This window comes from Vespa velutina, chromosome 11 (genome assembly GCF_912470025.1).
Source record: "Vespa velutina chromosome 11, iVesVel2.1, whole genome shotgun sequence".
In the NCBI taxonomy this organism is placed as follows: Eukaryota; Metazoa; Arthropoda; class Insecta; order Hymenoptera; family Vespidae; genus Vespa; species Vespa velutina.
Genome location: NC_062198.1, coordinates 2,957,450 through 2,972,449, shown reverse-complemented (window position 1 = coordinate 2,972,449; position 15,000 = coordinate 2,957,450). Strand labels below are relative to the sequence as shown.

Below are 15,000 nucleotides of genomic sequence, written 5' to 3'. Positions count from 1 at the left end.
TAAAAGAAAAAAAATATATGTGCGCGTGTTTGCGCGCGCATGCATGCATGTGTGTGTGTGTGTGTGTGTGCGCGTTATTTTTAAATATATCTATTGAAAGGAAAAATTTTACTAATCAATTTTTTTTCTTGTATTTACTTATAAAATTGAATGTATATGTATATTTATATTTATATTTATATATATATATATATATATATATATATATATATATATGTATAATGTATTAGATAGGATAGTGGAAAATTATAATAATTTCTTCTTTTTTTTTTTTCAATTAGGTATAAAATAGGATCATAAATACACATGTATATATAATAGGATATAACTATTAAAATTATTCTAATTTTTAATAATAAACTTTTGAAATATTCTCCAATTACATTTTCTTCTTTTGTATTTCTTTCTTTTTTTATTTACTCGTAAATACGATACAAGTCATGCATAGTAATAAAGAAAGAAAAAGAGAAAAAAAAAAAAAGGAAATAATTACGAAATATATACTAAATCCTTATTTTATATATGCAAAATTAAAATAAATCTCGTCTATTTGTAATTATCGTTTATTAACATATCGTTAGATTTTTTTTTAATATAATTGCATTTTCTAATGAAAATTAATTCTTTTAATTCGGTCTCTTTCAAAATTTATTCAAAAATGACGAGAGTCTTAATCGTCATTAAAAAAAGGAAAAAAAAAAAAAAAAAAAAAAAAAAAAAAAAAAAAAAAAAAAAAAAGGAAAAAAGAAAAGAAAAAAGAAAAGAAAAAAGAAAAAAGAAAGGAAGAGAGAAAAAATAGAATTCACAATTAAAAATAATTTCAAACGATAACTCTCGAGTATAATTTAACAGTATATCATTAATAAATTATATACATATATATATATATATATACATTACATATATCTTATTACATATTTTCCCATGAAGAAAATTTTCAAAAAGATTATTTATCAAAGATTTAACAGGCGTCATTCGAAAATCTTCTCAAAGAAGTTTATTGTTAAATACGTCATTGAATATTCATAAACTCACGATCGGCAAATATCCCTTGAGCTTTGTACTTTTCTTTGGAAAAGTACGATGCATTAAAATATCGAATTTCATTTGGAGTAACTCGAACGATAGGACACGTACGTAGATACATATGCATCTATTTGTGTAAAAGTGTGTGTATATGTGTGTGTGTGTGTGTATATGTGTGTGTATATGTCTGTATGCGCGAGTATGTTTGTGTATACATGTATAGGTCTCTTACGTTTACATTAAATACATACGCACGTATATATATGTACGTATGTGTATATATATATATATATATATATAGATATATGTATTTATATACGCGTATGTATTTATATACGTTTATACAGATATATACGATATACAGGCATTTATCGTTCGCCAAAATTCGATCATCCGTGTTTCGAACGACCACGGCACAATTTATGCTTCCAAAATTGCTTCCTCTTTCGTTCGATTAATGCATCCTATATAAACCGGAAAAACAGAAACCGCTGACAACGCCATTCGTAAATTCAAAACGAAGAATAAGGGAAAAATAAATCGAAATCAAAATAGAAAGATAGAGAGAGAGAGAGAGAGAGAAAGAGAGAGAATGTGTGTGCGTGTGTGTGTGTGTAAAAGGGATAATTAGTTTTTTATTTATTTGAATAGCTATATTGCTTAGAGAATGAAAAGAAATTTAGATTAAAGATACAGGGAATAAATTAAATAGATAATAGTTGTAAATTAAATAGATAATAGTTATAAATGAAATAGATAATAATTGAATAAATTAAAATATGAAAAGAGAGAGAAATAATATTCTCTATGTAATAAAGACAGATAAGACTCGTTAAAATATAAAATGTTTAAAAAAAAAAAAAAAAGAAAAGAAAGAAAAAAAAATGAAAAAGAAAAAAAGAATATGCAATTTGCAAGTTACCAAAAGTTTTTTCTTAATTAATTATTACACTTATACAATTACATATTATTACATTTTAATTGTATCATTATTTCTAATGATTCATTGATTGGAAGGAAATTTTTTTTTTTTTTATATATAAATATGACACTTGTTACTTGTCCAAACATTATTATTCTCGTAATAATGATTGATCTGTTTATAGAAAATAAAAAAAAAAAAAAAGATAAAGAAAAAATAATACGTTCATATTAACAAAACAGACAGACAAAAAGAGATATAGAAAGAGAAAGATATATGGAAAGAGAAGAATGAAAGAGAGAAAGAGAGAGAGAGAGAGAGAGAGAGAGAGAGAATAGTATAGAAAGAGATAAAGGGATATAAGAAAGAATACGATAAAAAGAGATAGAAATATGTACATAAAAAATATAAATATATATATATATATTTTTTTTCCAATTTGAAATCGACTATACCATCGATATAACGAGGTAAATGAAACGTATCGCGATTAATTCCAACTCGTAATTATCAGAAGGTCCACCTAGTTGTATATACATATAATGCATATACATTGTTAGTTGCACAATCACTGCCCTACGTACTGCAATGCTGCACAATATTCTGACTCATTTTGAAATATAATAATTGCTTTCCTGCAAGCGTATCTTTTCGATGAAGTTATCGACCAAGCGAATTAAATTGCCCATTGGGATACATGAGAAAGAGAAAGAGAGAGAAAGAGAGAGAGAGAGAGAGAGAGAGAGAGAGATAAATATCACTTAAACTCGTCGATTTTACTAATTAAGAGCTATTCTAATTTTCAGTTTATCATATATTGTCCCAAAATAATCTCCTTATTCGTTTTTAATCCTAATCTATATTATCATTCGCTTATATCATGATAATCTATGTAAGTTTAAAAGTTATGTCGAAATGATTATTAATAAATTGGAAATAATTATTAACAAGTTTTTTTCAACCTTTTATCGTCGAGAATAAGTTCTCGAATAATGAAAGAAATTAACAAATTACTGGAAGGGAGAAGGACAGCGGGAGAAAAGGGCGAGGGAAACGGAACTAAGAGTTATGTACATCTTTGATTCGATCCATATTTTATATACCAATGAAATTTATTTTCTTTTTCATAAATTTCAATTTTGATGATTTTTCTTATTCTCTCTTTATATATATATATACTTTGTATTATTATTAATTTATTACAAAATTTATATACTTTCGAAACAAATGTTTTCTATCTAATCATTGAAAATAATCATTGAAAAAAAAAAAACATATATATATATATATATATATATATATATTACTACTCGATCATTTCACGATTTTTCAAAAAAACTTTCTATTTGTTTATTTTTTTTGGAAAATACAAAATTATAATTTGCAACAAATCATAATTGCAATAGTGATAAATTATATGTTAATTATAGATCAAATCAAAAATAAAACTCAATTAATCGCAATTCATTGTTATGATTTATATAGATCAATAATATTTATATCATTCTGATATTGCAATAAGCAAATCATGAATTATATTTAAAAATAAATTTTATTAAATTCTTAAATATATATTAATCATAAAATTATTCGAAATATATATATATATATATATATATATATATATATATCGATTATTAAAAAATAATATAATAAAATAATATTTATTATATTATATATATATATATATATATATATATATATTAAATTATCAAAAAAAAAGAAATATTAATAACAGAATAACATATTAATTATTCCAAAAAATCATTAATAATCTAAATTAAATTATTTCTTTTTAACATTCTACTGTGTATATTAAATAATAAAAGAAAAAAAAAAAAAAAGAAGAAATACAAAAAGAAGAAGAAAAAAAGAAAGACGCGTAAAGTAAATTCTCCAGATTACTTACCAATTTAACTGCTCCGTAGTCGCCATTTCTGAGCAAATCCATCAGCCTCGAGTGTTCCATTTCTTCTCTGGTCTTCTTCTTCTTCTTCTTCTTCTCTTCTTCTTCCCCCTTTCTCTCGTCCCTCTCAACGAGTTCTCCTCGATCGTCGAACCGCTTCGACCTGTTCGCTTGCTGATCGCCGTACTTCGACTCGCTTCGACGTTCAACTTTCGCCGGCAGACCAGCATCAAATTGTAAATTCTTAAGAAGACTCTCTTTAACCACCATAACGCTCGATCTGTCCTCATTATTTTCTTTCGAAGATAGAATCGACACATCGTTCTCGATCATTGATCTAACAACATGGGTATCTTCCATGTCCTTAAATTTATTCATTAAACAATCATCCTGTTTATCATCAATAGAAAATATTTTCTCATTATTAATTATTAAAAATCTATCGTTCAGATTATAATTATCCTCGTCAATCTCGATCGGATCATCATTTTTCACATCGACATCGTCCATTTTATTATCAACCTTGGTATTACTCGAAAAACGATGATACATCATCGTAGTAGTATCCAACGATTTCTCATCGGAATTGATCAAATTAATCTGATCTATAGTTTTCCAATCGTCCAAGGTCACAGATCCTTTATTACAACGAACAATTTCAACTTTTCTATCGTCTTCCATGATAGTCTCAAGAGTCTCCTGTCTCGTTTCACCGATCCTACTATAAATCTCCTCTTCGATCTCTCCTATACTTTCTTCTTTTCTACCTATCCCTTTTCCTTTTCCTCCTTCTCCTTCATCTTTCTCCTTTTCTTCTTCTCCTTCTTCTTCTTCTTCCTCCTCTTCTTCCTCCTCCTCTTCCTCCTCCTCCTCCTCCTCCTCCTCCTTTTCTCTTCTTCCTTCTTTTTGTCGTTTTCTTAGATTTTCTTCTTCGGTATCACATTCACACGTATCCGTACGTTCGCCGTAAGCAGATATGCGTAAAGATGGCCGAAGGATCGAACGTAGATCGTCAGCATAAATCACTTGGGGTTCCAAAGTACGTTCGTAAATCTTTTCTACGTGATTAGACGAGGATACCAAAGAGGACGAAGAGGACGAAGACGACGAGAAAATATATTTCACATTGTCAATCGTATTATTATCCTTTTTCAACAATTTAACCGATTTAACGTAATTACGTTCGTTAGGTTTGAACGTAGACGATCTAGTTGTACCTGGTGTCTCGTTGAACGCAATAGTACATTGATTCCTTGAATGAGAACCACTGGAATCCTTTCTGGGTAATATCGGTGCTTTCCTTGGATTTAGTTTTCTCCAATCTATTTGACCTTGAGAGGTTGGTAAACGTACTTGTACGCTAACAAGATTACCCTTATCCTCGCAATCATTTCTCGTAATATTATCCCTTTGACCAACCATCACATGATTAGATTTAGAATGAACAACCTTAGTTACATCTGATGTTTTATCATCTTTTTTGATCGTACAATCGTATCCACCTATATCGCCATTTTTATTTATTTTCACGAACCAATCCTCGTCGATTCTTTGACCTCTATCGTCTTCAATTAAAATCGTTCGATCCTTGTCATTATCCTCTATATTATGTTTAATTAACGACGATACAGGACCACCACCACCAACACCACCACCACTACCATCGAGGGACGTTGTTATGACGTTATTACGATCAATACGATGATCATTTTTATAAGATCTCTTGAATGATGATTTTCTAGATAAAACAATCGCTGACACGGATGATGATAATCCATTATTTTCATTATAATCCGAATTAGATAATTTATTATCCTTCGATTCTATTATATTTGTACGTTTAAAACTTGAACCACGTTGAGGTATTCTAGACGATGTATTCGGACTTATATCCCTTCTGTTAATACCATTCGATGCTAAAAATCCATAATCCTGTTGTCTCGTTTTGTTCTTTATCAAAAGATAATCTTTATATGTTCCTTTGTTAAATAAAATATTTGTCATTAATGACGTCCCAGATGATTCTTTATTTGTACGCGTTAGATCGTCGTAACTCGACGTATTACCACCACTACCACCACCACCACCACCACTAACTCCAACTCCAACACCTGCTGTTCCACTAGGGCCGCCATTGTTCGTACGATCGGTTGATTCGTCGATCGACCTTGACCTTGGATCCTGACGACATCTTCTTTGAGTGGTACGTCGTTCGGCGGTACTATTTGATCTGATTAATGGTTTATCGCGTTTATTAATAGTAGTTTGTAATTGCGCTTGATTCAACCATTCGTCAACGCGCCTTTGAACCTCACCTTTTCTCGGTAAATCGTCCTCGTTTGTTCTAGATGACGACGTAGTCGACATCATCGTCATTGAATTTGTACGATCGATATTATCGATAATCAATGGTGACGCTCGTTTTGACGATGACGATGATGTTAATGCCGACGACGAATATCTAGTTGGATCTTTAACTCTATCGCGTGATCTTTGTCTACCTTGTACCTGTCGATTTATTATTTTTGTTATAGTTTCATCCTTTTCATTTCGACGTGACGACATCAAATTATTTTCGCTTGAAATAGTCGTTCGTTTTATTATTTGTTGCTTCTGTTGTTGTTGCTGCTGCTGCTGCTGCTGCTGCTGCTGTTGTTGTTGTTGTTGATGACGATGATGATTATTACTATCGTTATTATGATTATTATTATGATATTGCTGAGGTTGTTGAATTTCTCTCTTGTTCCTTTGATGTTCTACGTTACGAGATTTTATTACATTCATCGTGCACGTACTACCTACGTCACTGGACTCAATCAACCTTTCATCCTCATACTCATCAAGTATGTTATTTACCGATTGAGTATCCGCCGAGCTAATACTTTTAGATTTATTCCTTATTATACTTTCCTCGCTACTCGAGTATCCACTTTGTTGTTGTATTTGTTGTTGAGATTGTTGTTGAAGAGGTGATGGTGGTGGTAAAGGTGGTGGTGGTGGGGTCGATGGTATTGGTAATTGTGGCGATTGTTTCGATCGATTTTTTAAAGGATTTTGAAATTTGTCGATCCTTTTACCGATCGAACGTTGATCGTTATCTTTTTTCTCCGTATAAATGTACTTTTGATTGGTCATACGATTATTATCATTTTTCGTGTTCTCCCTCTTGTCGAAAATAATTGTTCTTGTGTTACGCGATGATATTTGAGAATTACGAATCGAATTTCCTTTTTCGTTCGTTGATATTTTCGACACCAATCTCGAACGTGGTATTTGTTCGATCGTGTAACCATCTTCATCGGCGTATGGTATATCGCCGATCAAAGTTTTTGCAAATGTTTCATCGCTCATCTTCATTAAGGATGGATCTTTATGATTCTAATGTGATTTATTTATAACTTCTATCGTTACATTTTCAAAAGGATCTTTTTCTGTTTTCTTTTTCTATTTTTTTTTCTTTCTCTTTTTCTTTTTCTTTCTTTTCTTCCTTTTCTTTTTTCAAGTATTCTCGAAGTTCTGAAACGAAAATATAAAGACGAGTTAGATCGATGTAATTCAATCATGTTCGATACTTAATAACAATAAAAAGAATTCTTTTTCACAATAAATTTTTTTTAAACAAACACTACACAAAATAAAATCTTCAAATTCTGATATAATTAATTTATTATATATACATATATATATATATATATATATATATATATATATATGTATATAATTAAATATGTTAATTAAACCAATTTGACTGATATATATATGTATGTAATTAGATATGTTAATAGATATTTTACGATGTAAAATAATATCGTAAATTAGATTTGGCTTCTATTGGAGATTTCGAAAGAATCGATTTTTTTGTATGCTTTCAAATAATTTATAATTATCTCGAAGATTAGACAAAGATATTAATCAATGACTTTTTATAATAATACGAAGTAATAGATGAAAATCATTCAAAATTCGTTTTGATTTAATGGAAATCAACATTTATTTCTTATTAATTCTTTTAATTTCTATATTTTTACGTTTGAAGTTAATCTAAGACGCAATATTCTATCTTTCTTAGTAAATTAAAATAATTTTTAATAATTAATAAAAAATTTAAATAAATAGTAAAAATTAAATATATATAATATATAATACATATATATATATATATATATATATATATATATATATATATATATATATAATTATTCTTCATTTTCCCTTTTTTTTTTATAATAACAAAAATGTCGACGAGAACGAATTGCCATTATCGTTAATAATGAATTCTTATTGAAAACATCATTATCGCAATTTGCACTTAATGATTACACAGAAACATATTTTGCAAGCGCGTATTTGCTTCCATAGTCTATATCGATAGCTGGACGCATATGTGCGCTCATAGTATTCATAAGGTTAATGGTACCATCACAACACGGTTTATCTAATTACGGTGATTCTCATGGTAGTAGAAAATTGTACATGTAGTGAAAGTGGTTGACTACTGACTATGAACGGCTATATTGACTATTGACTATATGACAATAAATGACTATACTGACTATTGATTATATGACTATAAGACTATCTTAGAAAATCGAGGAGAGAGGGAGAGAGAGAGAGAAACAGGTCCTTTGGGACTTCGGAAACAAATTCCAAGAGGTTTGTTCCACGAAAACATGTTCTCCACTATCGACTTTCTCTATGTATACACACAGATACAGATACAGAGTATATTCCCGCCCCCTCCTAGGTTATCCCCGCCCCTATCATTTTAGCACCGCCTCCTACTAGTTTGTCCCGCCCCTATTAGGTTAGTCCCGCCCCCTATTATGTTAGTTCCGCCCCCCTACTATGTTAGCTCCGACCCTACTATATTAGCCCCGCCCCTGGGTTTGTTTGGCACCACCCTCCTAGTTTAGTCCCCGCCCCAAGTAGTTCAGTCACGCCCACTGGGGTATTTGGACCCGCCCATTGGAGTACTTAGTCCCGCCTCCTAGTAGTTTAGCCCCGCCCCTGGGTATTTGGCCCCACCTCCTACTGGATTAGTCCCGTCCCCTACTAGATTAGTCCCGCCCCCTAGCGTATTTGGCCCCGTCCTCTGAGGTATTTAGCCCCGCCCCTATTAGATTAGCCTCACTCCCTGTGTATTTAGTCATTTTTTCTCTCTCCTTCTCAGTCCCTTGTAGTACAAAAGAAGTTCTTCTAAGTTTCAGGTAGAAAAACTATAAATAGCCTTATAAAAATTTAAATCGTCGTTCGTCTCATCTTAAGGAATTCTTAACGAACAGATGTTCCAATATGTACTTGCCCAAAAAGATATATAAAACAATCATCATAACGATTGAATTGATAAGAATGATTTTATTATAAATAATATTGTTTTAAATAACATATTTTTTTATAATATAAAATTTTTTATAAGACATCTTAATAGGAACTATAAATTTAATACCCTTAGATACACTTAAGTAGTATAACTCATTAGTATCTTATACGTATATTTTTAAATTCATTGAAACGCAAACCCTTAAATATCTCGATTTGAAGATAAATGGAGTTAGGCCACTTTCAAAATAAACGACTCATATAATGAAAATTACACAAACATACACACATATATATACAAGTCTTATTTTATTATTATATCTACAAATAATATTTATCATTATTACTTATATATTTATATTTTTTCTTTTCCAATTAATTATTTCAATTTTTTACAATCTTGTTATATATACAAATTTTATTTTATTGTTATATCTACAAACAATATTTATTATTATTACTCATATATTTACATTTTCTTTCCAATTAATTATTTGAATCTTTTATAACTATTATATATATATATATATATATATATATATATATATATATATCAGAAATAAACGAGTTAATTAGTAGAAACGAAGAAAGTCGAGGAAAAGTTAAATTTTAATAGTGAACTCTTAACTGCAACTAACGTTTCATCTTATTCCCAAGGTTTTCTCAAAGATCTTATCCTTAAGCTTCCTCGATAATTTCAATCCATTTCGACGCGCTCTCGTCAAGATAAGCGAGGAGAACTTTTTAAGTGGCATATTAAGTGGCTGACATTGGTTCCACTGAAAGGCACCGTTGTAAAAGTAGATCTTAATCTCCGGTTTTATCGTCAAGTCGATCAAAACCAGAAGCAGATGTCTACGATCGTTCAATATGTGCTCGTTGTTTTTTCTCTCTCTCTTTCTCTCTCTCTCTCTCTCTCTTATCCTATTCCTTTTCTTTTTTCTTTTTCTCTCTTTTTTTTTTCATATTTATTTATTTATCATACTAATCATACTAATTATATCTATACGCAAATAATTATTCGCAATTAATTTCACAAATGTTTTAAATATAAACTGACGTTCTAATATTCCCCTTTATCTTTTTTGATTATTTTTCTTCTTCTTTTTTTTTTTTTTTGATCTTATTAATAATAATATAATTCCATAATTTTTATCTTAATTTATGATACATTTTATAGCATGTTGCATGTATCCTCATAAAATATAATCTTATGAAATAAAAATACATATATATATATATATATATGCATATGTTCTTTAAAATGATATTCTTTTAAAACAAGAAATTCATTTTAAAGAAAAAGAAAAGAAGAGAAAAAATAAATACGAAGGAAGAAACTATGATCGCGTTATCATAAAAACAAACTGAATAAAGAGATCGTCTCATGTTAAATTTCCATGAAACGGAAAAGAAAGAAAAAAAAAAAACAAAAAAAAAAGAAAAAAACGAATAAGAAAAAAAAAAGAAATATGAACGAAGAAACTGTGATCGTGTTATCGTAAAAACAAACTGAATAAAAAGATCGTCTCATGTTAAATTTCCATAAGGCGCAAAGTTCTATATAAATAAAAAAACGAATATTTTTTTTTTTTTTTTTTTTTTTTTTTTTGTGAACGTAGAACATAATTCACACACACGAAAGATTTTCTAATTCATTCGCAAAAAAGAAGAAAAGAAAAAGTTAAAGATCATTTTACTACCAAATATCATCCGAAAATAAAAAAAAAAAAAAAGGAAAAGAAAGAAAAGTTAAAGATCATTTTACTCCCAAAATATCATCCGAAAATAAAATGAAGATACGTGTATGTGTATATGAGTAACTTTTCTTATAATTTTATTTAATAATTGCTTGTTACGAATTAACAAAAAAAATTAATAACAATAATAATGATAATAATAATAATAATAATAATAATAATAATAATAATAATAATAATATTATGAATGAAGAAATTGTGATCATGTAATCATAGTAGGAATCTAGAACAAAAAGAGATCATCTTGAAAAATATAATAGTATCGTTTTCGGACAGTCTCAATTTTCTTGGTAACATACGGGTGGCTCTAGTAACCTTCTCCTATGAATTTCAAAGCTCACCCGTTAGAACTGCTACTCTCTCGGTGGATTAGGTTCTAATAACGGTGTCATTCAAGCAGGCCCTCTACGTCGTCTATTCGATCTATTATCCGTTGCTTTTCTTCCCCCGATATTCTCTAATACTGTCTCTCTATCTCTCTCACTCTCATTCTCTCTCTCTGTCTCTCTCTCTTTCTCTCTCTCTATCTCTCAACAGCATTCCTATGTACAAGATAACAATAAAAAGGATCACAGTACAAAAAAAAAAGAAAAATAAAGGGGAAAAAAAAAATAGAAAAAAATCGATTCTGCGGCATACGATTGTACCTCATGTTTCTACTTTATCTGAGAATAGATAAAAAGAGGAAAGAGATTAGAAAAATTATTCATATACGAGATTTGAATATCGTGAATGCAATATTCAAATTAGATAATCGATTTTATATAGAATGAAAGTCAACGATAAAAATATAATACAAATAGTTAATTAATGTAATTTTTGAATCATTAAGTGATCATCTTTTTTTTTTTTTTTTTGTTTCTTAATATCCTATTTAATATAATATTTATATATTGAATAATAATTCATGTAAATAAATTCAGTTACATTATTATTAACATGTTAAATATATATATATATATAAATATATAAATCGATTAAATTTATATATGTATATTATTTATATCATACTATTCATAACTGTACTTTAGTTTTATTAATTAATAATCCCATATGACGTGAGATATGTGTAAAAGTAAAAAAAAAAATTTTTGTTTAATTAATTATATTATATTCACTAATTAAATCTAACAAGAAAAGCAAAATGATTTCGTGCTAAACAGAGATATAACAAACTATATGCGATGAAAAAAAAAAAAAAGAAAAAAAAAGAAAGAAAAAAGAAAAAGAAAATGTATCAAGTCGTTCCATTTAATGATGAATTTTAAATTACTATGACAGTCGTGTCTCCTATACAGATTCTTATTAATGCAAAATGTTTCTTTCTATGCACGAACCGTCTTTCTTCGAACGATCATAAAATATGACGTGTTTACGAACTGGATAGACCGATAAAACTGTTAAACACCATGTCATTGATGATCTGTTTGAAAGGAAATAAATATGTTTAATGGAATCCCCTTCGTACAAAATATTTTTCTTTTTCTTTTTCTTTTTCACGTTTCGCATGTTTTCTTTTTTTTTTCCTTTTTTTTTCTTTTTTTTCTTTTTTTTTTTTTTTTTTTCTTTTTTTTTAGAATAAAAAAAATTACAAAAAGCGAGATAAATTTATATTGAAAATAATGTAAATATTATTATTATTCTTATTATTATTATTATTATTATTATTATTATTATTGTTGTTGTTATTGTTGTTGTTGTTATCATTATCATTAATATATTTTCAAATTATTATATAATATATTAAATCTATACATATATAAATATGTATAGATTTAATATTGTATATATTTTTATTGGATTATTATAATAATTATAATAGTATTAATATATCTATCAAATTACTACAATTACACAATATCCTTCATATTACATTTACCATATTTTTATAATCATTATATCCTTGTTATTATACTTATTGCCTCGATATTATCATTATATTATTATTTTTATTATCATCATTATTATTATCATCATCATCATCATCATCATCATCATCATCATTACGATCGACGATTATATTTAGAAATCATTCCGACGTACTATTGAGACGTTCTTTGTGTCTCTATTGACAAGAAAAAATTAAAAAGAAGAAAAAAATATATTAACAAACGAACTAACAAACAAGAAACAATACGGACAGAAAAATAAAATAAAAGGAAAATACGTAGAGAGGAGTAATCAAAAAAAAAAAAAAAAAAAAAAAAAAAGAAAAAAAAAACTTGACAGAGAGAAAGACGTATCGTTCGATAACGCGACTCATTAATCTCGCTAACGGATTGGTACTCTCTCTCTCTCTCTCTCTCTCTCTCTCTCTCTCTCTCTCTCTCTCTATTTTTCTCTCTCCTACCTACCTACCTAACTACCTACACTACTTACACAACCTACACCATCTACCTACCTACCTACCTACCTACCTACCTACCTACCTTTCGTGAGATAAGGTTACTATTCCTAGCTCTCTATGATCCTGTCCGAAAGCATACGAAACCTTCACCAACATAAGATCGATATGAATGTTACCGGTCATGGCTTTATCCAAACCTTACCCTTGATCATAAATCACGTTTCCAAAGACCATCTAATTATTCTTAAACGCCTGTGTCCCTATCTTTCTCTTTCCCTCTCTCTCTCTCTCTCTCTCTTCTCTCTTCCTTTCTCACTTTTTCTGTTTCTGTCTCTCTCTCTCTCTCTCTCTCTCTCTCTCTCGCTCTCTGTCTGTCTGTCTTTTTCTTTCCCTCTCGTGTCTTTCGTCTCGAGAGTTTTGAACAACCCACGAACTATACTTCTTCTTCTTCTTCTTCTTCTTCTTCTTCCTCTTCTTCTTCTTCTATTATTTCTTTAGCCATCCCATGACTACGTATTACATACGTCATAAAAATAACAATGTTCTTAACTTAATTAACAATATAATAATAATAATAATAGTAATAATAATAATAATAATAATAATAATAATAATACAATTTATTATACATATAACTATTTATAATAATTTCTTACGACAATGATGAAATGAAAAATATTAATTATAAAATATTTGTGATATTACAAATGATTGTATAATGAAATAATATTTGTAATTTCTACAATTGATCGTTAACATAAATACTAATTTATATAAGTGAAAATATCTTATAATAAATAAATAAATATATAAATAAATGCATAAGTAAATGAATGAATGAATGAATGAATGAATAAATAAATAAATAAATAGATAAATAAATAAGTAAACAAATAAATATAGAAAACAAGGGAATGTATTCGTGATAAATTAAAAAGAGAAAAAAGAAAAGAGAGAGAGAGAGAAAGAGAGAGAGAGAGAGAGAGAGAGAGAGAGAGAGAGAGAAAGGAAGAAAGAAAGGAAAAAGGAAGAAAGAAGGAGAGTAAATAAAAATGCGATGAAAAAGAAAAAAAAAATAAAAGTAAAAGTTAAAAGTTTCTTAACAAAAGAAGAATGGAATATGATAACGAGTTGAAAGGATGTTGGCGAAGTAAAAGTAATAAAAAGTAAAGAAGAAGGAGGTCGTCTCTTCGAGGTGGCACGATTTCTCGCACGAGCGGCAACGCGTTTTATCCATGTGCTTTATTTTGCAAGAAAAAAAAAAAAAGAAAACGAGAGAGAGAGAGAGAGAGAGAGAGAGAGAGAGAGAGAAAGAGAAAGACAATCCTTCGTTGCTTCTCGAAAGCGGTATTCTCTTTTAAAGGACCACACGCAAGGTTGTTTCTTTCGTTCTCGTCTTTTTCATTGGACCCACGCAAAGACTTCTCGAATAAAATGAAGACAATGAATATCTCAACATTTTCAAAAGAAAAATCTTCTTTCCAAGACTATACTTTTATGTATTGTATAATATTCAGGTCGTCGCATATAAACATGTGTGTGTGTGTGTGTGTGTTTATATATAATATATATATATATATATATATATATATATATATTCTTTAAATAATTTTGATGATTCAATAATTAATCATTGAAAAACCAAATAGATATAATAATTTAGATTAAAAGTATTAATTATATTAATATAATAAAAACTTAGATATTGTTTCATTAGAGA

At 28.5% G+C, this 15,000-nt stretch overlaps 1 protein-coding gene across 3 annotated transcripts in view; it reads right to left on the bottom strand.

Moving 5' to 3' along the window:
- The window catches only part of LOC124953158, a 175,847-nt gene that overhangs the window by 151,294 nt on the left and 9,553 nt on the right, over positions 1-15,000 (bottom strand). For all 3 annotated transcript variants that reach the window (XM_047504122.1, XM_047504123.1, XM_047504124.1), the window contains one exon: positions 3,858-7,370. In XM_047504122.1, coding sequence (XP_047360078.1) covers positions 3,858-7,211 — 3,354 coding nt within the window. In that variant the 5' untranslated portion in view covers positions 7,212-7,370. The remainder of the gene's footprint in view (positions 1-3,857; positions 7,371-15,000) is intronic.